Consider the following 25682-nt stretch of genomic DNA (forward strand, 5'->3'; position numbering starts at 1 on the left):
AAAAAAACCCAATTAAAACTGGGCAAAGAATTGGAATAAAAATGTCTGCAGAGAAGATATACAAATGGCCAAGAAGCACATGAAAAAAATGCTCAATGTTACTGGCCAACAGGGAAATGCAAATCAAATCTACAGTAGGTACATTACACCTACTAGGATGAGTATAATGAAGAAGACGAAAGTAAGAAGTGCTGCTGAGGAAGTGGCTAAACTGAAACCCTCACATAAAACTAGTGGAAATGTTAAATGGTGAAGCCACTTTGGAAAACAGGCAGCTCCTCAATAAGTTGAACACAGTTATCATATAACCCAGCGATGCCACTCCTAAGCATATAATCAAGATCTTTGAAAAGTTGTACACAAATGTTCATTCCAGCATTATTCATAATAGGCAAACGGTAGAAACAACTCATATGTCCATCATAAATGAAAAAAGAAAATGTGGTATGACCATGCCACGGAAGGCGATTTGGCCCTATATGATGGATGAACCTTGAAAACATTATGTTAAGTAAAAGGTGTTGGCTGATGCTACACTTGTGCATTACATCAATGTACCCTAACAAAGGAATTGGCCAACAGTTGGTGTCAGTACCGCTTAAATACTATGTAAACCAATGTGAGGGGCATACTTTATTCAGGTAATCATCAGCTTGCTCCTTCAGGCTCCCTGATCAAAGTAGGAGACAAGAGTAAAGGGATGCTTTGTCCCAGAATATTTACCCTCTTTAAGAGCTCTGTAAAGTATTGTGTAATCCTTTAACCTATGTACTTTCTTAGATGAAAAATGTGGGGACAAATATTTGTTGGCTTTAAGAGATATTAAAAACTATAACAGTATAAGAAGTAAGTCTTCTCTTGTTCTCCCGATCTGATCTTTGGTAAGCGAGAGATACTTTTTGAAAGAAGACTGCTTGACAGGCTCTGACTGTTGGAAGAGACCCAAGGAACTTTTCTTTCTTTGTGAACTACCTTAAAACTTAGCAAATGTAAACCTAAAGTAACATATCTTTTCCTAATCAACGCATTCCTTTTCATTGAAATTCCATGTGACTAAAGTTTGCTGCTGAAATTGATATAAGAGCTAACTATGTGTTTACCCCTTTGGGGGAAGGTACTAGACCATTTAGTCAAAAGCAGTTCATTTAATGAGATGCATCTTTCAGGGGGTGATTTCCTGTGAGTATGTTGACTAATATTATTAAAAGAAGTTACAGAGAGACTAAGCTGTTTATTTTTCCTCTTTACTAAATTAAAATCACACCCAGAAAATCAGTCCTGCTCACTCTAAATAAGCCATCTATTATTTAATAAACCAATCAATTAAATATATCCATGAGCTAATAAACTTTAGTTCAGGAGCATAACTTTTATCTTTTTCTTCTTCCTGAAAAGGCTACTCTAGTAATAATTTACTATATGGTAACAAAATATCTGTGCATTTCACAAATTAAAAGCTTATAAGAATATGCTCCAAATTTTTTCTTTATATTTTATACATACAGAAATGATATAGACTATGAAAGACATGAGCAGCTCTCATAGAAGCATTTTTACTGCTTTAAGTGTGCATATACATCACCTGGGTATCTTGCTAACCTGAGGATCCTGCTGCAGTAGGTCTGGGGTGGGACCTGAGACCCTGCTGTTATAACATATTGAAGCTGCTGGTCCAAAGGCCACATTTTGAGAGGCAAAAAGGTCTAAAATATGTTACAGTCCTATTTTCCTGTACTAATAACTAAATATGTATCATATTTTCCTTATTACCTGACAATGGAGAATTTACAAACAATGAAAGGTCTCTAAGATTGCAAGGAATATACAACCACATACACACATGCGCATGCACACACACGCTTAACTTCTGCAGATGATCTTACCTTCTCACTTTAGGTTCTTTGTTTTACAACACTACCCCCAGTGGATTGTAATTTTGGAGATAAAGCTTTCAGGAAACTAATGGATTTCTTGTTGTCAGCACACTAAGGCACCTCCGTTTTACAGTGAAATTTGAAAGTAAATTGATGGCATTTTTCTTTGCATTTCATAGGAAATAATCACCCTAACACTTGACGATTTTTACTTCACTCTTGGGAGAAGCAGTGTCTACCCATGAAAGAAAGCAATGTGAGAGTGTTCTTTTCCACCCACCTTCTTTGGCTATTTCAGAAGCTTTTATTAGAATTTTGATGGCCTGTTTGTATTCTTTATTTTCTAGCATTTTGTCTGAGAGTAATCTGTAAGTCCTCAGGAGACTCTCACAGGCCAACAAGTTGAGAGAGCGGCCTGTCTCATCCTTCCATATCCGCCCCTGCGTCAATTGATGGAATGCTTCATAATGCTCAGCAGCTTCCAGAAGCTGACCTGGAGAATAAAAGCCATTCATAAGTATAAACCAGAGGTCAGAACGTATTTTCAGAAATTTTGCATACGTTTTAGCTTTACTATTAAATGGAGAAACACCGTGGATTATGGTGCAGGATTTCTAAGACTGAAGATGAATTAAACTGGGAAAGGAGCGATCTCTAATTGGACCTCAGTTTCAGCGTGAATTTTAGATAGACACCTGCAAGAAGGATGTCCTCTGGCTAGTAGAAATTTACTGGGCTTGCATATGTTTAGAGAGGGTGTAAAAGGCCAGCAATATTTATTAATAGCAATCATATTGGCTAATATTTCTTTAATATTATGTATGCCATGCACTCTGCTATGTGCTTCATATGCATTTCTCATTTAATCCTCAAAACAATCCAATGGAATGGGACTATTCTGATTTCATATTACAGAATAGAAAGCCAAAATTTAGTAAGGTTAAGAATTTTGCTCAAGATGGCAAGTCTAGTGCTATAATATCCGGGAAATCTAACTCTAGAGCTGATACTCTCAACCAATATCCTCTACTGTTTTTCCAACAGATGACAATTTCATCATTCTTTTTTTCTTTTCTTTTCACTCTGTCACTCAGGCTGGAGTGCAGCGGTGCAATCATAGCTTACTGCAGCCTTGAACTCCTGAGCTCAAGTGATCCTCCCACCTCAGCCTCCCAATTTCATCATTCTTAAAAAGGAATGCATCTGTTACAAACTTCAAATTCAAACATTATGGCTCCTTAAACTGCTTCTCAAAGTTTGACTGGACTTTCCAACAAGGTTTTTGTATATGCTGTTTAGTTTTGAATAATTAGAATGTAACTAACTGCCTTTTTGGATTTTACCCTATAATAAAATCCAAAATATATCTTCTCCAAGCTAAAACTCTAAATTAGCTGTAAGTAATTTCTTTCCTTAAAATATGAGCAAACATATTTCTGGAAGAATAGTTTGCAGCTCCATACAGTGGATTGTATTTTATTTGTTAATTGCCTCATGGGAATGCTCACAATAACCTGAAATGTAAATACTCTTTTATGGTATTGGAGTTACATAATTGGAATTGATACGAAGAACACTTATATCTAGGCACTCCAACCATAGTGGTTAAGAGTGAATGTGGGCTCCAGGCAGACAGCCTGTTCCTATCCCAGCTTTCCCAGTTTTTGTTTAGCCTCAGGCTAATTACTGCCCTCTCTGTGCCTTACTTTATTCTTCTGCAAAACAGGATTACTGTGTAACTTTTCGAGGTACTATTGTGAGAAATGAATTCATGCATGTACAATTATACGTTACAGGGTAAGTGCTCAAGAAACGCAGCAAATGTTGTCAGTTGGTACAGTAATAATATCTTCAGAAACTCCAGCAGGCAAATTGAAATACAGCCACTAATTTATTATGTTTATTAAGTATAACTTACTCTTCCCACAAAAAAACAAAAATTAGTTGAGTCCCTATAACAGTATCATCATGATATATTAAATTAACCTATGCAGGTTATATTAGACTCAGTATCTTTCCTCAAATGAATTTCATTGAATAGTGTAGGTTGGAGCTGCTTCCATGACTATTGCATATAATTTGTTCCTATTTGTTGCATTGAATTTGTTACCAGAATGAGTATTAAAGAATGCACATAGCAATAAGAATAGTATTCCCAAACAAAAACAACCAGTGGTAGTGGATAATCAGTAAACAGTCTGTAGAAAAATTCAGTAGACAGGCCGGGCACATTGGCTCACGCCTATAATCCCAGCACTTTGGGATGCTGAGGCGGGTGGACCACAAGGTCAGGAGTTCAACACCAGCCTGGCCAACATGGTGAAGCCCCGTCTCTACTAAAAATACAAAAAAGGACCTCTTCAAGGAGAACTACAAACCACTGCTCAATGAAATAAAAGAGGATACAAACAAATGGAAGAACATGCTCATGGGTAGGAAGAATCAATATCGTGAAAATGGCCATACTGCCCAAGGTAATTTAGAGATTCAATGCCATCCCCATCGAGCTACCAATGACTTTCTTCACAGAATTGGAAAAAACTACTTTAAAGTTCATATGGAACTAAAAAAGAGCCCGCATTGCCAAGTCAATTCTAAGCCAAAAGAACAAGGCTGGAGGCATCACACTACCTGACATCAAACTATACTACAAGGCTACAGTAACCAAAACAGCATGGTACTGGTATCAAAACAGAGATATAGACCAATGGAACAGAACAGAGCCCTCAGAAATAATGCCGCATATCTACAACCATCTGATCTTTGACAAACCTGACAAAAACAAGAAATGGGGAAACGATTCCCTATTTAATAAATAGTGCTGGGAAAACTGGCTAGCCATATGTAGAAAGCTGAAACTGGATCCCTTCCTTACAGCTTATACTAAAATTAATTCAAAATGGATTAAAGACTTAAATGTTAGACCTAAAACCATAAAAATCCTAGAAGAAAACCTAGGTAATACCATTCAGGACATAGGCATGGGCAAGGACTTCATGTCTAAAACACCAAAAGTAATGGCAACAAAAGCCAAAATTGACAAATGGGATCTAATTAAACCAAAGAGCTTCTGCACAGCAAAAGAAACTATCATCAGAGTGAACAGGGCAACCTACAGAATGGGAGAAAATTTTTGCAATCATCTGACAAAGGGCTAATATCCACAATCTACAATGAACTCAAACAAATTTACAAGGAAAAAAAACCCCATCGAAAAGTGGGCAAAGGATACAGACACTTCTCAAAAGAAGACATTTATGCAGCCAAAAGACACATGAAAAAATGCTCATCATCACTGGCCATCAGAGAAATGCAAACCAAAACCACAATGGGATACCATCTCACACCAGTTAGAATGGTGATCATTAAAAAGTCAGGAAACAACAGGTGCTGGAGAGGATGTGGAGAAATAGGAACACTTTTACACTGTTGGTGGGACTGTAAACTAGTTCAACCATTGTGGAAGACAGTGTGGTGATTCCTCAGGGATCTAGAATGAGAAATACCATTTGACCCAGCAATCCCATTACTGGGTATATACCCAAAGGATTATAAATCATGCTGCTATAAAGACACATGCACACGTATGTTTATTGAGGCACTATTCACAATAGCAAGGACTTGGAACCAAGCCAAATGTCCAACAATGATAGACTGGATTAAGAAAATGTGGCACATCTACACCATGGAATACTATGTAGCCATAAAAAATGATGAGTTCATGTCCTTTGTAGGGACATGGATGAAGCTGGAAACCATCATTGTCAGCAAACTATTGCAAGAACAAAAAACCAAACACCGCATGTTCTCATAGGTGGGAATTGAACAATGAGAACACATGGACACAGGAAGGGGAACATCACACACCGGGGCCTGTTGTGGGGTGGGGGGAGGGGGGAGGGATAGCATTAGGAGATATACCTAATGTTAAATGATGAGTTAATGGGTGCAGCACACCAACATGGCACATGTATACATATGTAACAAACCTGCACATTGTGCACATGTACCCTAAAACTTAAAGTATAATAAAAAAAATACTCCAAAAAAATACAAAAAAGTAGCTGGCCGTGGTGGTGCACACCTGTAGTCCCAGCTACTTGGGAGGCTGAGGCAGGGGAATCACTTGAACCCAGGAGGCAGAGATTGCGGTGAGCCGAGATCGTGCCACTGCACTCCAGCCTGTCAACAGAGCGAGACACCATCTCAAAAAAAAAAAAAAAAAGCAAAATTCAGTAGACATGGACAGTCTAAGTCCTTGCTGAGCCATGCAGGAGGGCATGTCAGTGAAGATACATACATAAAGGGCAATGTGTACTGCAGACTTGTTTATAAATTTATATTGTGAAACTTTCACATGATAGGAGACTGCAGGCCACAAGTAGGATATTATAGAAGCCTATCTTGTTACATGAACAAGTGTTTATAATAAGTAAATACATTAGGAAACATAAAAAAACATTTAGAAAGCATTATCGGTGTTATGTCTGGGAGGTAGGATTATGGGTAACTTATGGTTTATTTTCTGATTTTCTGTTTTCTTTTTCTTGATTTTTTTTCTGTTTGCTTATTAGCATTTCCTAAAGTTTCTATCATCAAAGCATGTTTATTTTGTCATCAGGATATACAATGAAAGTTATTTAAGAAATAATGCTCAGTACCTTTTTCACATTGAGACAAATACTCAAGGTTGAAGTTCATGGCTCTAATCTATCTTTACTTCTAGCTGATATTTTTTTCTTACCTTCCAGAAAAACAGGCATAGTTTTTCATCTCTCCCACGTAGCACCTCTTGCCAGAAACACCTTGCTCCAAATACCCATGACCCTCATTTTTTTAAAACTAGAATGGAGCATTGACATATATGTGTGTTATATTTCCTCCGTTAACTATATTTCTGCCTATGAAGTATAGCACTGTAGCCCTGGAAAGATGTATACAAGAGTTCCTTTTCTTTTTTCATCTAGTGTCCATCTATTCATAAAGTACAGACACATATTTCTTTTTGGCCATGTAAGTAGGGAGAAGGCGATGTAGAATACTGTGAGAAAAACAGATAGTTCCAGAATAGATAGGGATCATAAAGGAAATGAAGCTCTAGTAACTCAATTAGAATTAGATGCAAATGAGGTATAATGATATAAATAGCAAATGAGAACTGACATCCATCTCCAAAATTTGATCTATATGGGGGCAGAAAGGGGAGGTGACGGGAGGGTCGAGTAGCAAAAGGAGAAGTGGAAGAAATCAGGACAAAATGGGAGGTGGGAAGAGTGGAGGGAAGGCTGGGGCTGTGTCTTCGTATTCCTTATCCACCAGACGTCCTCTGTGTTACCTTACTGAGTCTTGGGTTGCTGTTAGGTGTCCTGCATAAGGCTGTCCAAGCAGGAATGAAGTGAGGATGGTCCTCAGGACACTGGTTTCAGCTGGTGAATACAGAAGGCAACCTTGGGATGGTTAGAAATAACAGTAGCTTTTCGGTTGGATTTGCTTTTTGTTAGAGCTTTCAGGGCTAGTATAAATATCCTACTTAGTTCGTGGTTATTGGCCAAAGTTCAGCTTTCAGAAGGGTCTATTTGGAGTCTTCCCTGAGGACTGAGACTGAGATGCTTGGGTAAAAGAGCACAGTGACCTACTCTTTCCTGAAGGCCTATTAGGTGCTAGTCAAAATGCAAGGCTTTCCTCTCACCTACACATTAACTTATTGAACATTCCAAAAACTGGTGAAAGTACATATGATAGTTGTTGCTTTTTCACTAAAGAGGAAACTGAGACTCACAAAGTTTACATGACTCAAATATATGCCCCAGAGTTATCATAAGTGATGATCAGGATTTAAACCCAAGGTCACCAAAAGCCCACACAACTGGTTCCACCACATCAGATACTAGTCAACAAATCAAGAGCCAGGAAACTTAGGTGGAGTGAATTAAATTCTCTGGACATGAATCTCTTGTGTTAAAAATAATGATCAAATTTGCATGATTCCTAGTCTTTTCCAGTTCTATAATTCTCTGACTTTGCCCAGGCCGTCACAGGTCACCTCTAAGAAAAGCACAGATGTGAGCCCCTGATGTGTTTCTGATTGGTCTTTCTGAAGAAGCTGTTGTATAACCAGCTATATCTGAATTCTCTACTCTGTTCTAAGCCATGCAGTGACATCTGTGGGGGACTCTGGAATTCCATGGGTACCCTAGACCCAGGGACCTGTGGCCTCATCTCACTATTCATGGTTTCACTTCCCCTTGCTTCACCATTTTCCCACAGATGAGGTCAGTGGGGTCCTGATTAGTACTATTTTAAATGGAGGTCCCTACTACACAGAAGCAGTTTTCCAGTCCTTCTCATATGTAGGGATTCATTTCTAAAAGTATTTGGTGGCAGTAAACAAGCCAGCAAGAAAATAAGCCAGCAAAGATTTGATCCAAATGACCACAAGCACACAAATGACTTATCTGCAATTTCTAAAGGCTGGCCAGAATTTAAAGCATATATTATGATATAGTAGAATATTTGATTTAAAAATATTAAAAGATATGCCCATGCTATGAAGAGAGCATAATAATTTAAATATGCAAGCATTTCCCTTCAAGCATGATTAACAATGGTATGATTTCCATCCAATTTCTATTTCCAACTGTGAATTGGATTTTTAAAATCATCTTATTTTCTGAGTAAAGGTTCTGATATTAATTAAGACTAGACATTTATTAAGACATAATGCATACTGCTTTTAACTGAAAATTTTAAATTCAATTTACCTGAGAGAAATATTATAAAAGACCTCAATATGGTGATCACTTTTACTAAGCTAAATATAAATATCAATGTAGATAATGAATCAGATTTTCTAACATGGCTTATAGCATTCCTTTATAACTTCTACAAAGTGTTCATATTTAGTCTACCTTTTGGCACCAAATAAACTTTAATACAGCAGGATCTAGAAATCTCACTTGGTTCTGATGTCAATCTTTTAGAAGGACAAGAACAAGTGTTTAAGTGTCCAAGGACTGTCCTCCTCTGGAATTATCAAGTGTTGACATTATTTTCCATCAAGGAATAGGGACAGCGAAAAGAGGAATAATTTTACCAATGTATCACAAATATAAAGGTTAGCAGAAAACAGGACAAAAAAGAAGGTCTGGGGACTATTCACAGGTATTAAAGTCTTGGTAGAGGAAAGTGAGTTTTACCATAGTGCACCAGGAATCACCCGCAAATCTTCATCATCACTGTGAGTAACCAGATCACAGTGGTAACCACAGTAAGGAAGACACACTAACTGCTGAATTAAAGGCCTGCATGCATGGCTCTATACCAAGCGAAAGTCCAGATAGTCCACCAACATTTCATGTGAACCACGGGAGAAAATAGAGCCAAAATGTTTTGTTGGAGAGGCTGGGGATGGCCCTCCGCAAATACCCTTAGTAGTCAATTTATTTCAATAATATGAAGTAGGATCAGAAAACACATCTTAGGAGAACACTGTGAACAACTGCATCAAACAAGAGTATCCAGGTATGAATAGAAGTAGCCTAACCCTCAGTTTTGTTTTGTTTATCAATTATATGACATCTACATAGACAATGAGGAGTTTGGCATGCATTTATAGTTTTTCACCTAAAGGAACGAGCACTCAAAATAAAACTACTACAAGGGAGTTTTACTTTATCTAAAGCCCACACAAACAAGAAATCCACCCGTTTATTTAAAAATACAAACAAAACCCAAACAATGTTGTAAACTGCAAAATGCCTGGTAGGATGTTAAGACAAACACGATGTAGGGAAAATCAGATTTTATATAGTTGGGTATTATCCAAATTGTTGCTTACCCTCTTCCCTGCACAACATCTTTGAAAGTTTATATATATTTGTTGTATCACAGCAGATGTCTAGAACAAATATTAAGCAAAGGAGAATGTATATGATCTCTCCCATTTTAGTTTTTTTTTAAAGTAGGAAGATTGACTAGATATTAACACAAATGGGTTTAAATGTGAAGCTGCCATAAAAGCAGGAACATAAATGTAATTCTCCCAGCCGCTATTTTGATGCACATTTTTGATTCCATGAATATTTTATGAAATGGCCCAAACTAAAGCCATATAACATTCCTGCATTACTGATGCTTGCGCCCGTAAGCTACGAACATTAGAGGCATGATTGAGTGCATTAAAATGAACTCATTCAGCAGTGCATTGATTACTTGAAGGGGGAGGGAAACAAAAAAAGAAAAAAAAGGAAAAAAAGAAGTTGCTCCACTTAAGAAAACAGCATACAAATCTAAAGTTTGCAACACAATAAGGGCAAAAGCAAGTTTAAATAAAATAATATCTCATAAATACAGCATGACTCTGTCTAGATCTGACATTAATTAGACAAGGTGTTAATTATGTCCAAAGATGGCTGCTGGTATTGTTCAGGTAATTTAAAATGTCACAATCTCTAAGACGCATAGACTGGTCTGTTTTAGCTGTATGCGTCAGCAATTCTGAAAATAGCTAATTATTTCCTTTTCTATCGACTTGTACATTTGCCAGTAAAAACAATGCTGCAGAAACAATTGCATAAAAATAATTTGACAGATCCATAAGACCTGTTTCTTCAGCAGCACTGGTATAAATCTTAAGCATATTTAGTTCGAAATTGTGCACATTTGCTGAAGACTTTAGGGAAATATTCCACTTTAGTTTAAAACAACAACCTAAAGGAACAATAAAGCTTTACGTGTATTATATTACATTTTAATCTGGAGCTACTGGACATCTTTGGTGTAAATTACTATTCTGTACAACATAGAGATAAAATCTGCTAGAAGCAATATTGAACAGTAGCAAAAAGAGAAAAATGTTATTGCCTCTTTGCAAAAACAAAAGACACTGCTTTCCATTTTGGCTTAACTACATGAACAATTTATATTATCTTTAGGTTTTTACATTCAATTATGATAATTATAATGGCACTACACATGCTGAAATAGTTAAGGGCTTGCCACACTTCCAACAGAAACTATCACTTTCAAGGGTTTATCTCCTGTCACAAGAGATTTGTTGTGCACTATAACCCACTGCACACCATTGCAAAATGGAACGCTGGAAAACAAAGATTTTGTTCTGTAACTCAATAGTATCCCTAATAAACTGAGAAGAAAATGTGCCCATAACTTTTGAGTAGCTACTTTTAGATATTTAGAAGAAATGTAAGATGCTAGTTTAAAAACGGAATCCTCACTTTGTCATTTGGAGTGCTGATTTCAAGTGGACGTTACAGGAATGCTACCACACACCAGTTAAAGAGGATCGGTCATATTGACCAGACAATGAAAAGAATCCCACGTAGACAGGTTTGGGAGAACCTCACCCAGGGTTTTATTACTGATGTTGAAAATAAAAGTTCATTTTTTTAAATCCAGAAAATTTGCCTAGACCTCCAAAATATTCCAGAGGAAGTGTTATTAATTGTTGCTGCTTATGATTTTAGATAGCTGAATTGTGGCCAGTCAGCAAGTCTGACTGCTCTTGGCCAACAAACCTCCAACAGTTGGTTTCAATCTAAGTTTTGTAATTTCTAAAGGTAAGCATTAGGCAGCTTTACTCTTAAAAGAGCATAATTGGAAGTATCAAAATTACTCAAAAAATTTATTGAATAATGTAACATGTAAATGTATCATCTATAAAAAGTAAAGAATTAATATTAGCCATTTTGAACCTTGTATAGTTGGTAGAGTCAACTATTTTCCTCATATAATAAATTGTTTTACTTTAATGTTCCCACCTTATCTTAAAATACTAAGTAAAAAGTGCCGATAGGTATAAACATCTGAGGAGAAATAAAGTTAATATTGACATTAGATCAACTATTGAATTATATTTGCACAGGCTTTAATCAACAATGCAATTTTTACTTGAATTATATATTGCTCATGGTTTTATATAAACCACATTCAATTTGATTTCTATATGTTTATGTGAGCAAAGAGAAAGGTGCAGAAGCATCTATGCCAAAGTATCAGTATTGATTATTGAAGATGGTGATGAGGAGAGTGAGGGGAGCTAACTTCCTCCTCCACTTCTTTGTTTTGATGGATGATTAACGTGTTATTTTGGATATTACGACAAAACCCAAAAAACTGAAAATAAGATATTTAGATGAGTATGGAGGCAGAGAAATAATGTTAGTTGAACTTTTACTATGTGCCAGGCATGACACTAGCTGCTGCTCTCTCTCTCTGTGTGTGTGTGTGTGTGTGTGTGTGTGTGTGCACGCGTGTGTGTGTGTGTCTGTCTGTGTATAACCTTACTTCACTCACCCTCAGGTGTTAGTATATTTTTGAGATGAGGAAACTGAGCCTCAGGAATTCTCTTGCCTAAATTGACATACTCAGTAGGTGGCCAACCAATGTCCAAAGCCCACTGTGGCTTTACTTCTTCAGGGTCACTCCCCTTTTTAGAAAATGGGTCAAATATTTAACTTCAAAGCCAGAGACCAAGTTTTGGCCATCTGCCCCAGTGATATCATTGGACCATTCACACACTACTTCTGAGCTTCCTTTCCTTAAGAATTCTGAAGTATGGATAACTATGCCAAGCTCCAGATGTAGTTGCAATGGGTATGGCAACAATTGTCAGCACCTTGCTCAGTGCCTGGTACTTCACAGACATCCAATAACTTTTCACGTGGAGTTATCTAGTTTCTTTTTGTTTTTTTTCAAGTTTGCAATTTGTTGTGAATCTGGACGGGCCTTTTATAGGGAATACCCCTGTTAAAGGTTATGGAATAATATCAGTTTTTCAGATTAAATGCCAGTGGAGGCACTAATTGGAAACAGCACACTTCATCCAACTCTAACACAATAAATAATCCTTATACTCCTGGTCAGTTGTACCTCTGAAGAGATATTTTAGGGGCAGTGCCTCTTCTTAGACAGAGGAAATACTGCCTCCTGAACAGTTTATTCAGTGTAGCAAGAACTGTGGGCTCGGTGCAACTATTCAAGATCTCCTTGCAAAGCTTTGAAAAAAGAAAAACCTGCTGCAGAGCAGGTACCTTTGAATGAGGCTTCCTCTCAGTGCTACTCGTTAAGCAGTAAATAATTAAAACACCCTGAAAAAGACAGGTAAAATACAAGCAGCAATGTCAGTATCACAGACATGAAAGAGAAGGGGAAGAAAATGAATTGAAAAAAAAAGAAGCAATGAAATAATTCATTTGAAGCTCTAATAAAGTTTCATTTGCAGTCTTGTTTAAAGATATATCAGACTTTAGGGATGTAACCTAATTACATTTTTATTCTAAATTCCATTCAAAGATCTTGGACTTTGATTCTTTAACATAGATCAAACATGGTATAATTTTCTTGTGGCTATCAATACTTAAAAAGGATCTCTTCATTAAATACTATAAGGTCTTATGAACATGTACACATAGTAGATGAAGAATAAACTGACATGCCCCAAAAAGTGACAATTAATTTATGTAGAAATAGGAATGCAAATCCACTTCTTTAAGAAAGTTTTTAACTATCAAATTCACTTTCATTCAAGTATAAAGTGACTCAGTTTCTAACACGGGTCTAGTTGGATGCATCTTCGAAAATGTTTACTAGGGCTGGCTTTCTAAATCCATTCTCGGAATTTACTCTGAAAAATGAAATGTGCACATAGTGGCAGCGGGAAGTAGTTAGCCTCAAAATCACACAGACATTAAAGAGGAGGTGCTTTCAAGAGACTTGCAGTTTGAGTGTTAGGGAAAGGTATATTAGAATCATCAATGCTTTACACTTAGGAACTAGTTCGATTGGCTTTATTCCATGTTGTTACTAGGAAGGCTGAATGGAATAATGTGTTTGCTCTTCCAGGGAATCTTTTTGGAAAAATTTTCTCCAGAGGGACTTTTAAGATGCAAATTTGGAAGCAGTTTACAAATGGGGGAAATGAACAAGTAGGATTTATTTTTTGACTATGAAGAGAAAAAATGCTCCCAATGAACTTGCTTAGTTGTACAAAAGGTGTAACGCGACTGGAAAGTACACTAGGATTTAACACCCAGATAGAGAAACCTACAGAAAGCTTTGGTCATGACTCAGCAGCAGCCATTAGGAGTTCTTGCTGGAGTTTTTGTTTGTTTGTGTTTTAATTTAATAAGATGTCCTTTATCAGTTTATGCCATTTTCTCTTGCAACACCCTGTACATAAAGGAGGCTTTATTGTTGAAAATTTTTTAATATGATAGTAATTTAAATAGAAAATGAGTTATGTAAAACCAAAAATAACCATAATATGCTTGTCAAAATCTATTGACAGCAAACAAAGATGTTATTATCTCATACATGAATACAATACTAGATTAAGAAAGGCAAAAGAAAATTTTCACATTCACTCTATTTAAGGTGACCAGCTCAAATTTACCCAGGGCTTTCCTGTTTCTAGCAACCAAAAATCATGAGTCTTGAGAACCTCCTCAGTCCCAGGCAAATTACGGTGACACTACCCTACAACTGACCCAAAATAACAAAAGATTTTGAAAATGTAATGCAATAAAGCAAGAAAAAAAGGATATTTAGCAAAAATAAAATGCAATATAAGTTTACTTATTTTGAGGGCAAAAATATATTGGCATGAATGAAACAATACAGGAAAAATCTTAAGTATTGCTGACAACACCGTTAATCACCCAAAATGTACTTATTTTTGTCAAGTTTCATTCTATTCTGTTATATATCCATGCATAATTTTTACACAGTTGTAAAGAATTGAATACAAATTTTCTGTGTATCTAGATTATTTTATTAGAATGACATTCCATATTATTTATTTTCATAATCGTATTTTAAAAGGCCGTGCAATATTTTTTGGGGAGATATACACTTTAATCATCTGTCTAGTGCTCAGGTATTTAGATTACTTCTTTAAGTAATGTTTTTAACTATCTTAACATTTTTAGAACTGGAATTGATAGATAAGGGAGTGTGGCAAATTTTATGATTGTTAGGTTGGCGCAAAAGTAATTGCAGTTCTTCAATTAAAAGTAAAGGTAAAAATTGCAATTACTTTTGCACTAACCTAAAACCATTTACCATATTACTTTCCAAAACCATTTAAATGATTCACATCATCATGAGCAGCAATACACGTGTTACTTTAAGAAATCATGATTACTTTTTTGTCCCTATTATAAGAAGTGTTAAATGGTTCTTTATAATTATTCAATTTGATTTTTAGGAAGTTGGTTATTTTTCTATGTATTCATTACTTGCCATATTTCATCTTTGGTGAATTTTCTGTATTTTTGCCATTAAATTATAGTTGTCAACGTTTTTCTTACCAATTGATGGATACATTAAAAAAGTTACTAAATCTGTATTATATATAACGCATATAAAGTTAATTTTTCTCTTTTTCCCTACCTCCTGCCCTATATCTGAATACTGATGCTGTTTCCTCTACTGTAATGTCTGATAATCATCCTTTCTTTCAATTTATTCAACCACATACCAACCCATTCTCTTCACCAGTCTGAATGCCTCCTGTATCTTCCTTCTGCTTTTTATTTCCTCTGTTGTAGGTTACGTCACCCACACTTGTTGAACAGCCCAATTCATATGACAAAAAACCTGTTATAAATCCGTCCAATCCTGTCTCTTCCCACTGACTCAGTTTGCTAATCTTTTTCTCTTCAACTTTGCTCTCCACATCTATTAACCTTCACGGATTTAGTTTTCTTAAGAAACCATCCTTTATAATGCATAATCTGAATAGGCTAAAATGGCATCAAGGATTAAGTAATGAGGGAGTTATGTGCTGGACCCACTGATAGAATGGGATACTCACTGAACACGACATGGGAAGCATGGGCTAGGGTAGGGCTGAGGAGAGAAGGCCTGATAAAGGCAAATGGCCAGAACTGTTGGCAAATGAAAGAGGACATTAAAAAGGAGATTTTTTTTTATTTATAATTTTGCCTGGGTGAGTCCTATTTCAGAAGCCTTTTCTTATCACACTTTTAATAAAATAAGAACAAAAAACTCAAAAGGCCGACTTCGTAAGGTCTCTGCTGAGCAAATCCTTGCATAAGGAGATGGTGTTGGGTAGTGGAAAAAACAATGAATCTAAGATCTAAAGACACAGGTTTCCATCCGGCTCTGACATGTTTTAGTTGTCATTTAATTTTATTCAGCCTTAAAAAAGATGAGAATTTTGCAATATGTGACTTGGATGAACCTTAGGACATAATACTAAATGAAATAAGCCAGTCACAGAAGGACAAATACTTCATGATTCCACTTATTTGAGGTATCTAAAATAGTCAAACTCATAGAAGCAATGAATAGAATGGTGGTTGCCAGGGACAGGAGGGAGGAGTTGATGGGAAGTTGCTAATCAATGAGTATAAAACTTCAGCTATGCAAGATGAATCAGTTCTACAGACCGTCTGTACAACTTTGTGCCTATACATAATAATATTTATTGGGAACTTAAAAATCTTTTGAGGTTAGATCTCATTAAGTATTCTTACCACAATAACATAAAAAAAAGAAACAAAATAACCTCTTAGTATCCTAGTTTCTGCTTCCTTAAAATGAGGACGATAGGCATGCACGAAAAAAATACTCAGTCTCCATCAATATACCTTCTTATGTGTTACTGTCATTATGTAGCTTGTAGATACATCTGACTTGTTGTAAGTTTGTCTAAATGTTACTGTTAAATCAGTTTGAAAACCATGTGTAGAGACTGTTTGTGTTTATTTATGTAAAGTATGATAGGGAGACGGGAAAAGGGCCTGATATGGATATTAGGAGCTCCAGATTCAAGTCTAGCACTGGCTGCTAACTTTATGGCCGTGGCAAAATTGTTCAATTACAGTGCTTCAGCTTAATACTTATCTATCAAATTAGGGTTTAGACTAGATTACTTTGAAGATCTAATATGACTCTAAAACTCATTCGTCTAAAAGAATTGAACATAAATTCTCAACCCAGTTTTAAACAATTGAGGACTATTTTACAATTTGCTAAATCCATCTCCACGTGTTATTCCATAGATACTAGGTTTTCCTGACCCTTAGTGCCACCCTTACAGCATCTCTTCTTGGACATCAATTTTTAGGGATTGTAGCACTTATGAAAAATTAATCACCAGAGAACAATTCTTCCTTCTTCTATTTCCCACCCAAGCTACTGCTCTTCAAATTGTTACCTCATTTGTATGCAGTGGCCCAGCATCAAAGTGGAACAATAGGGACAAGCAGAAAAGCCTTCATGCTCCCGGAAACAAAGAGAATATGTACTGAGGAGGCACTGCACACACAACAGTGATCTTACCACTTGGAAAGGCAATGGGGAAGTTATTAATGGAGCAAAGCTTCCCCACTCTGTATGTGTTTAACGTTCTGAGGACAAAGATAAGAAAATCTTGAACACAAGTGGAGTAGGTGGTTTTGTTTTTTAATCAAAAACACAAGTCCCAAAGAAGAATAGTCTAAAGTTTTGCTAGATTGCTTTGTGGTAGATTTGCATCCTCTACGCAGAACTACAGAGAGAACTTGGGGGACATAAACAATGGAGCAGAGAGATTACCAAGATAAAATGTCAGGAGTTAAAGGGAAGAATGAGATGTCATGAAAAGAGACGCTGGGGGAAGGTGAAGAGCAGACCAGGTGGGAAGCGTTGAGTGGGTTCACTAACATGGAGCTTCTCACCTCTGGAGCCCTGGGCTTCCTATGCTGGTCTGCCTGAGGACATTCACCAGTTTTACATGGGGATTCACTGAAATTGCTGCTTGTAGACCTAACACTGGGTTACAACAGTATAGCTAACTCTTCCTAGCCCTGGAAGTGAAAAGAGAAAGCAGCGTTTATACAGGCCCATGTGCCAAGCAGAGCACTAGACACTTTACTTATCACATTCAGTTTCAAAACAATTATCTGAAGGACTAGAATTTTTTTTCTAATAATTAAAGAGAGGTACAAAGAGGTTAATATTAGGCTCCTTCTCTACTTTTCATAAAGTGACATTTTTCTCCCCCTAATTAGTAAATAATTTGACACATAGAGTTTTTAATAACTAATCATTCTTTTTTTATGACTGATCTTTCAATAATCATTTAAGCAGCCATAGAAATCAGAGCTGGAGGTGAACTAAGAGCAGATAGCATCTGCTCCAACTCCCTCGTTTTAGAGCTGAGGAAAGCAAGATCTACAATGATTAAATAACTCACCTAGATTTACATAGTTAATTAGCTAATGGCAGTGTCAAAAGAGAATCTAGGTTTACTACCCAGTCTAATACATTTTTCCACTGCTAGACTTGAGTGATGCTCAAATGTCATTTTAAGTAACAAGGCCAAGATACACATTCAACATTTATCAACTCTCCTTAATTTAACCCCCATGTATGAATTTGCAGGTTCCTAATTTATTTTTATTCAATACTTGCATCCTTTATTTTTAATATCCCTTACTGCCTAAAGACCATTCAATCCATGATTAACATTCCCCCACCCAAAACATATTGTCTACCTCATTAATAATGTTGTGATTAGATCTATAATAATTCTTTAATCTTCATGATTATCTATTACCAGCTGTAAAAACCTATCCCTTTCAATAATTTGTAATTTAATGAGATTTCTAAAATTAGCTAGTTTTAAAAAATACTTAAAATATTTTTAAAATTATAACTAAACAATACATGCACAAAGTAACCAGTCCTAACAGTGTGAAAAGGAATAACAAGTCTCCCCATAATTTTGCATCGTCAATGCCCTTCTCCAGAGGCTGTCCTGGTTAAAATTTTGTGTATTTGATGGGTTTTAAATCCTCTCAATAGCACTTACATCTCTATTAATTTTTAATAAAATCAAAGAGAAAATAAAATACCACACTAAAAACTGATATATCTTTTGCACTTCTTTTGGTTATTAAGGCTGTTCTTCTAATAAACTGGCAAATGTTATTCCATGACAAATAAGAAATTACAATGAAATTTTGATCAATTTTGATGTGACATCTTTATGTTAAATATGTTTTTACCTTTTTTGGAGAACTGAATATTGTGATAATCAACCTCACTTCAAATGCCAAAGAATAAAGTGATATTTACAATGCAATATAGAATGAGGTAAAAAGTAAAAACTCTCGAAAAAAATTTTCATATATTAGTTTTTGAAAATCATCTTTTATTATTTTAGATAGTATTCAATTGATCACCATGCACATAATTGTTTTTTATGTGTAGAGTTTAAAATGAAGAAACATTAAATTTCTCGTATATATTGAGTCATGCCACTCCACCATTGGTATAGATTTTTTTTTTTATGTCTGAAATAACATCTTTGGCTACTTAAGGAAAACATTGAGACCATACTGAATATTATATTAGTTTCCTGGAGCTGTCATAAAAAAGCAGTATAAACTGGGTGGCTTAAACAACAAAAATTTATGGACTCACAGTTCTGGAGGCTGAAAGTTCAAACTCAAGGCATCAGGAGGGTTTATTCCTTCTGAGGTCACATTCACAAGTACTGGGGGTTAAGAGCTCAACATCTTTTAAGGGTTTACAATTCAACTCATAATAAATATGGTTGAAAAAGTTCTCTAAACTGAGAAAACAAAAGTACCACCAATGTATAGGGTAGTAGTCCCATCTTACTTGTGGAGCTATAAGAGCTTCCAGCCCCCACATGAGAAGCAGGGTGAGGCATGAGGAGCACGTGGGACTCATGACAGGAGGCTGAGGGCTGGAGGTAGAAAGGCCCACCCCACCCAGCAAAGAGATAACTAGAATCACAGACATGGTTACAAGTGAGGTGCACCTGGGAGCCCATGCCCATGGCGAACTTGAGGTCAAAGCAGAGAGGAGACAGGGCCAAAGACAAGCCATGTGTAGGGACAGTCATCAGAGGCTTCACAGCAGGAAGACTTCATTTGAAAAAATGAGATCTGGCTTCCATGATGGGGCCTAATGCCCAGATGGCTGGGACATTCCCCTCACACATACAGGGCCTGGGCTTTGTGAGGTAGAATCCATCACTGGGAAAGCTGTCACAAGACAGTGGGTTTGCTCCAGAAGCCAGAAAGTTCTCTGGTTTATGCACACTTCAGCCTGTTTTTTTTTTTGTTTTGTTTTGTTTTGTTTTTTTTTAATTCCAATGGGAGCAAAACTGGCTAGCTATATGGAGAAAGCTGAAACTCGATCCCTTCCTTACACCTTATACAAAAATTAATTCAAGATGGATTAAAGACTTAAATGTTAGACCTGAAACCATAAAAACCCTGGAAGAAAACCTAGGCAATACCATTCAGGACATAGGCATGGGCAAGGACTTCATGTCTAAAACACCAAAAGCAATGGCAACAAAAGCCAAAATTGACAAATGGGATCTAAATAAACTAAAGAGCTTCTGCACAGCAAAAGTAACTACCATCAGAGTGAACAGGCAACCTACAGAATGGGAGAAAATGTTTGCAATGTACTCATCTGACAATGGGCTAATATCCAGAATCTACAATGAACTCAAACAAATTTACAAGAAAAAATCAAACGACCCCATCAAAAAGTGGGCAAAGGATATGAACAGACACTTCTCCAAAGAAGACATTTATGCAGCCAAAAAACACATGAAAAAATGCTCATCATCACTGGCCATGAGAGAAATGCAAATCAAAACCACAATGAGATACCATCTCACACCAGTTAGAATGGCGATCATTAAAAAGTCAGGAAACAACAGGTGCTGGAGAGGATGTGGAGAACTAGGAACACTTTTACACTGTTGGTGGGACTGTAAACTAGTTCAACCATTGTGGAAGTCAGTGTGGCGATTCCTCGGGGATCTAGAACTAGAAATACCATTTGACCCAGCAATCCCATTACTGGGTATATAACCAAAGGATTATAAATCATGCTGCTATAAAGACACATGCACACGTATGTTTATTGCGGCACTATTCACAATAGCAAAGACTTGGAACCAAGCCAAATGTCCAACAATGATAGACTGGATTAAGAAAATGTGGCACATCTACACCATGGAATACTATGTAGCCATAAAAAATGATGAGTTCATGTCCTTTGTAGGGACATGGATGAAGCTGGAAACCATCATTCTCAGCAAACTATCACAAGGACAAACCAAACACCGCATGTTCTCACTCATAGGTGGGAATTGAACAATGAGAACACATGGACACAGGAAGGAGAACATCACACACTGGGGCCTGTTGTCAGGTGGGGGGAGGGGGAGGGATAGCAATAGCATTAGGACATATACCTAATGCTAAATGATGAGTTAATGGGTGCAGCACACCAACATGGCACATGTATACGTATGTAACAAACCTGCACATTGTGCACATGTACCCTAAAACTTAAAGTATAATAAAAAAATTAAAAATAAATAAATTACCCAGTCTCAGGTAGTTGCTTATAGCAATGTGAGAACAGACTAATATAGTCTGTATGCTGTGTTCAATGTTGACAACCATAACTATTGTGCCTACTCCTTTGATACCTCTGTTCTTTTTCTTTTCCCCCAACTTTTGAGTTCAGTGGTATCATGTGCAAGATGTGCGGGTTTGCTACATAAGTAAAAGTGTGCCATGGTGGTTTACTGTATAGATCATCCCATAGCCCAGGTATTAAGCTCAGCATCCATTACCTATTCTTCCTGATGCTATCCCCCACACAGTGTGTGTTGTTCCCTATGATGTGTCCATGTGTTCTCATCAGTCAGATCCCACTTATAAGTGAGAATATGTGGTGTTTGGTTTTCTGTTCCTGCATTAGTTTGCTGAGGATAATGGCTTCCAACTCTATCTATGTCCCTGCAAGGGACATGATCTTGTTCCTTTTTATGGCTGCATAGTATTCCATAGACACCTCTGCTTTATTGGCTGGTTCTTCTTCACACTGAGTTACTGAGTTAGCCAGGCAGGAGCTTTCAAGAAACTTGAGTGAAGGAAATTAGGAGTGCAAGACTGAATCAGGGAGCTCACGTTTTGAGTAGTGGATCCCAATCCCAAGACCCATGACCAGGTATTGAGTCTTTGGTCCAGATGGAAACACTAGGAAACTGTGTCAGTTAAGCGGTCTACTATTTCCTTCTGGGTTTAATCTTCGGTAATAATAATCATGGTATCCTGAAACAGTTTACAACCTTGCACAGTAAGTAAAACACTATTGTGGACCTGCAATGGAGGCATTCTACATCAGCTAGCTTTAAAAAACTGTATATTTTTATTTTTTAGATAAAAAATATGTTGCGTGTCTACTATAATGAAATAATGCAGAAATACATAAAGGAAAAAGTAAAATACATCCACTTTTTCTATATTAAAGAAATAGAAATGGAGTTTTTGAAAGACTTATATCGGTAAATTGAGGTATCTGTTTGTCTTCAAAAATGTTAAAACAGAAGTTTTTACTGAAGCATAAATACATAAGATATCACATTCCAAAGGGACACTTTAGACCATTGCGTGAAATTTTCGAAGACATTGCCAAACACCATTAACGGTACTCTTGAAATCCCTCATTCACAATAAGGACATATAAGTGTTGGAGATTGTATTAGTCAAAAGTCAAATTCACTACAGTGGTAGTAAATAGATCCTGAAACCTCAGGGGCTCACATAAAGTAACTTTCTTGTTCACATAGAGTCCACTGAGGACTGGGCGGCTCTGTAGGGTAGCTCCCCTCCAAATGGTCATTCAAGGATCCAGGTTGTTTCCATCTTGTGGTTTCACCACCTCAACACAAGTTTTCCATGGTTGTCATGGCAAAATAGATATAGCATGGACAACTCATATCCGCTCCTCCATACTTCAAACTGGAAGTGACTGATTATAGCTTATTGGCCAGAATTAGCATTTTTGTAATGACAGACACATAGCACTCAATAAATTGTGGCTCTTACCATTATGGTTATTGGAAAACAACATTTTGAATAACTGGAAAAGAGTTCATCATGTGTAGTTACCATGGTTAATTAACTATTAACCTGCTGTAGGACATTTCTATTGTGTCCTTTGTTGTTGTTGTTGCTGTTATTATTATTATATTATTTAGAATCAGGGTCTTACTCTGTCATCCAGGCTGGAGTGCAGTGGGATGATCATGGCTCACTGTAGCTTCAACATTCTGGGCTCAAGTGATCCTTCTGCCTCAGCCTCCTGAGTAGCTGGAATTATAGGCACGTGCCACCATACCTGACTAATTTATTTTTTGTAGAGACAGAGTCTATGTTGTCCAGGCTGATCTTGAACTCCTGGCCTCAAACAATCCTCCCACCTAAGCCTCCCAAAGTGCTGAGATTATAGGCATGAGCCAACGTGCCCAGTCATGTGTCCTTTTTTCACTCTTACAAATAATACATATGCAAAGACAAAACATGTCTTTATATAAATCTTTGCCTTCATATATGATTTTTTAGAAGTGACTCTTGATAGATATGCCAAATTGTATGCTAGAAATGTCAGACTCATTTATCCTATCACCAGCAATGTAAGAAGCATATTTATCAAAACGTCACAAGTATTAAATGCTATGTTAAACAAATAAATAGACAACTTTGATTCCTCCACATTTGAATTTGGTGCATATAGTCACTCACATTATTGTAATTATCAGAGGACAAATTTGACTCTTCCACTGAAATGCAAGCCCACTAATCAAGGGGCCATAAATATCTTTTCAGCTATTATTCCCAGCACTTAGCCCAGTGCCTTGAATACAGTAGGAACATAGTAAACGTGTTTTAAAATTACAAGTGAAAAGTGGCATATCTTTAGTGCTTAAATTAGTGCTTTTTAAATTATCAATGTTGGCTTTTTTCTCATGCTTTCTACCTGGCTGAATTTCGTGGAATTTTCTCTTAATTCATTTACCTATTTTTCTACTGCTATGTTAGTTGTTTTTCTCACCAATTTGTAAATGTTCTTCATATAATAATATTAATCCATTATCATGTTTGTTTCAAATATTTCCCAGCTTTTGTTAACTTTAATTATATGAGGTCTTTAATAAATATTTTTAAACTTATGTGTCAAATCTCTCAATTTTTGTTTCTCATAGAGGAAATTCCGTTCCTCTAGCCTCGTGTTTCCTTGAGGGGACTTCCTCTCTCCTTCATTCTTCACTTCTCATCAAGAGAAGAGGCAGGACATATCTGACTGGTGAAATTCTCTACTTTCATCTTCTCTGGACTCAGTTCTCAAGGAGGGTGATCTTTGAACTCTATGAGGAAGCTCACAGGAGCAAGCATTGAGCCTGTACAAGAGCCTGAACTTGACCAGTCTGCCAGTAGCTAGGTGGTTAAGATTAATTCTGGGGGAGAATAGAGACTCTCATTAGAACAGATTAAATCTCTATTCTCTAATCAACCTTAACAATTATGATCTGTCCGACTCTTTTGTTTCCTATGAATTTGTTTTATACTTGGAGCAGAGAGGATATAATTGTCCCTCAATAAACCCCATCATTTTCCCTTGTGCTTTATTCAATTGTTTTTGTTTTGAAAGTCTTTCTCATCTAAAATTGCATAAATATTTGCCCATATTTTCTACTTGTTTTTTTAATACAGTATTTATAAAAGTTTCTCATAAAATTTATTTTTAAAATAAGATAGAGAAGTAATCAACATTACTGTACAATAGTAAATATTAAAAATGAAGATAAAAATTAAAATCATACTTAATTTCATACTGTGTAGCTTCTACTGCCAAAATTACTGTGCGTTTTTTTACAAACTTAACTTTATGTTTAATTGATTTAATTGTTTACTGTCAATATTTTTTACATCAGGATTTCTCTATTCTTGAACTTTTAATTTTGACTTATCTTTTGTTGGGCTCCAGAATATGACATACAGAAACTGTATTCATAATGCAGTTTCTGAACCTTGCATATATAAGAATGTTTTCCTGTTGTTTCACCCAGGAACCAGAACTTTGCTCTATAGCTCTCAATTCTCAACTGTACAGCATTTCAACTCTCTTTTCTCTCCCCTCAAACTTTGTAGACTCTACTTCTTTTTACCTTCTGGCATTTATTGTTGCAAAGGAGAAAGCTGAATACTTGTCTAATTTTTAATTCAATGCAGGTGATCTGTGTTTTCTCCTTGCATACAGGTTGGAGTCTCTCTCTACTTGAATATTCAAAAAATTCCCAAGGATTTGTCTAGCTATGAATATCTCCTTATTAATTGTGACTGGAGCATGAAAAGCTATTTTAATGTGCATATTCAGAATTTTGGGGTATGTGAGGAACAAGAAAGCATTCTTAAAATATATTTGATTATTGTCTCATTTCCAATTATTGCGTATTCTTCCTCGGGAACTGCCATATTTGTCATCTTCTCTCATTGTTTTCATTTCTTAGTCCTTCCCCTGCAATTTGAGATCGTTATTCAAGTTTGTCCTCAACATCATGGACTCAATTTTTCATTATGTCAATTTCACTCTTTCTCTACTCTGTACCCTTAATTCTCCCAAGACATTGTATTGAATGCCTTCCTGATTTTATCTGGTGCTCATTCTCATATCATCTGGTTCTATCTTTATGACTTTCTAGTTTCTACTTTTGTCTTTATGAAGATACAAAGCAGTTTTCTAAAACTACCACTTTAATAGGTTTGTTCTTTTTCCCAAGTTAAGCCTCTGGATTAATGCTTAGTTTTTCTTTCATCTCCTACATCCCTCAGTTAGGAGGATGCTCTTTAGTCCTGGTATTCAAAGGCAAGCAGAGTGGACATTCTCCCCTTGGTTCTACTCACTGACCATGTGATGCTGGTGGAATCCTCTTCT

At 36.4% G+C, this 25682-nt stretch overlaps 1 protein-coding gene across 7 annotated transcripts in view; it reads right to left on the bottom strand.

The window, feature by feature from the left end:
* The window catches only part of TTC29 (tetratricopeptide repeat domain 29), a 266130-nt gene that overhangs the window by 191039 nt on the left and 49409 nt on the right, over positions 1 to 25682 (bottom strand). For all 7 annotated transcript variants that reach the window (XR_008657260.2, XM_055276061.2, XM_055276059.2 and 4 more), the window contains one exon: positions 2155 to 2367. Coding sequence is in view for 6 of the 7 variants with exons in the window: in XM_055276061.2 (XP_055132036.1) it covers positions 2155 to 2367 (213 nt within the window). In the remaining variant the exon portion in view is untranslated. The remainder of the gene's footprint in view (positions 1 to 2154; positions 2368 to 25682) is intronic.

Source organism: Symphalangus syndactylus, chromosome 4 (assembly GCF_028878055.3).
Source record: "Symphalangus syndactylus isolate Jambi chromosome 4, NHGRI_mSymSyn1-v2.1_pri, whole genome shotgun sequence".
NCBI classification, from domain to species: Eukaryota; Metazoa; Chordata; class Mammalia; order Primates; family Hylobatidae; genus Symphalangus; species Symphalangus syndactylus.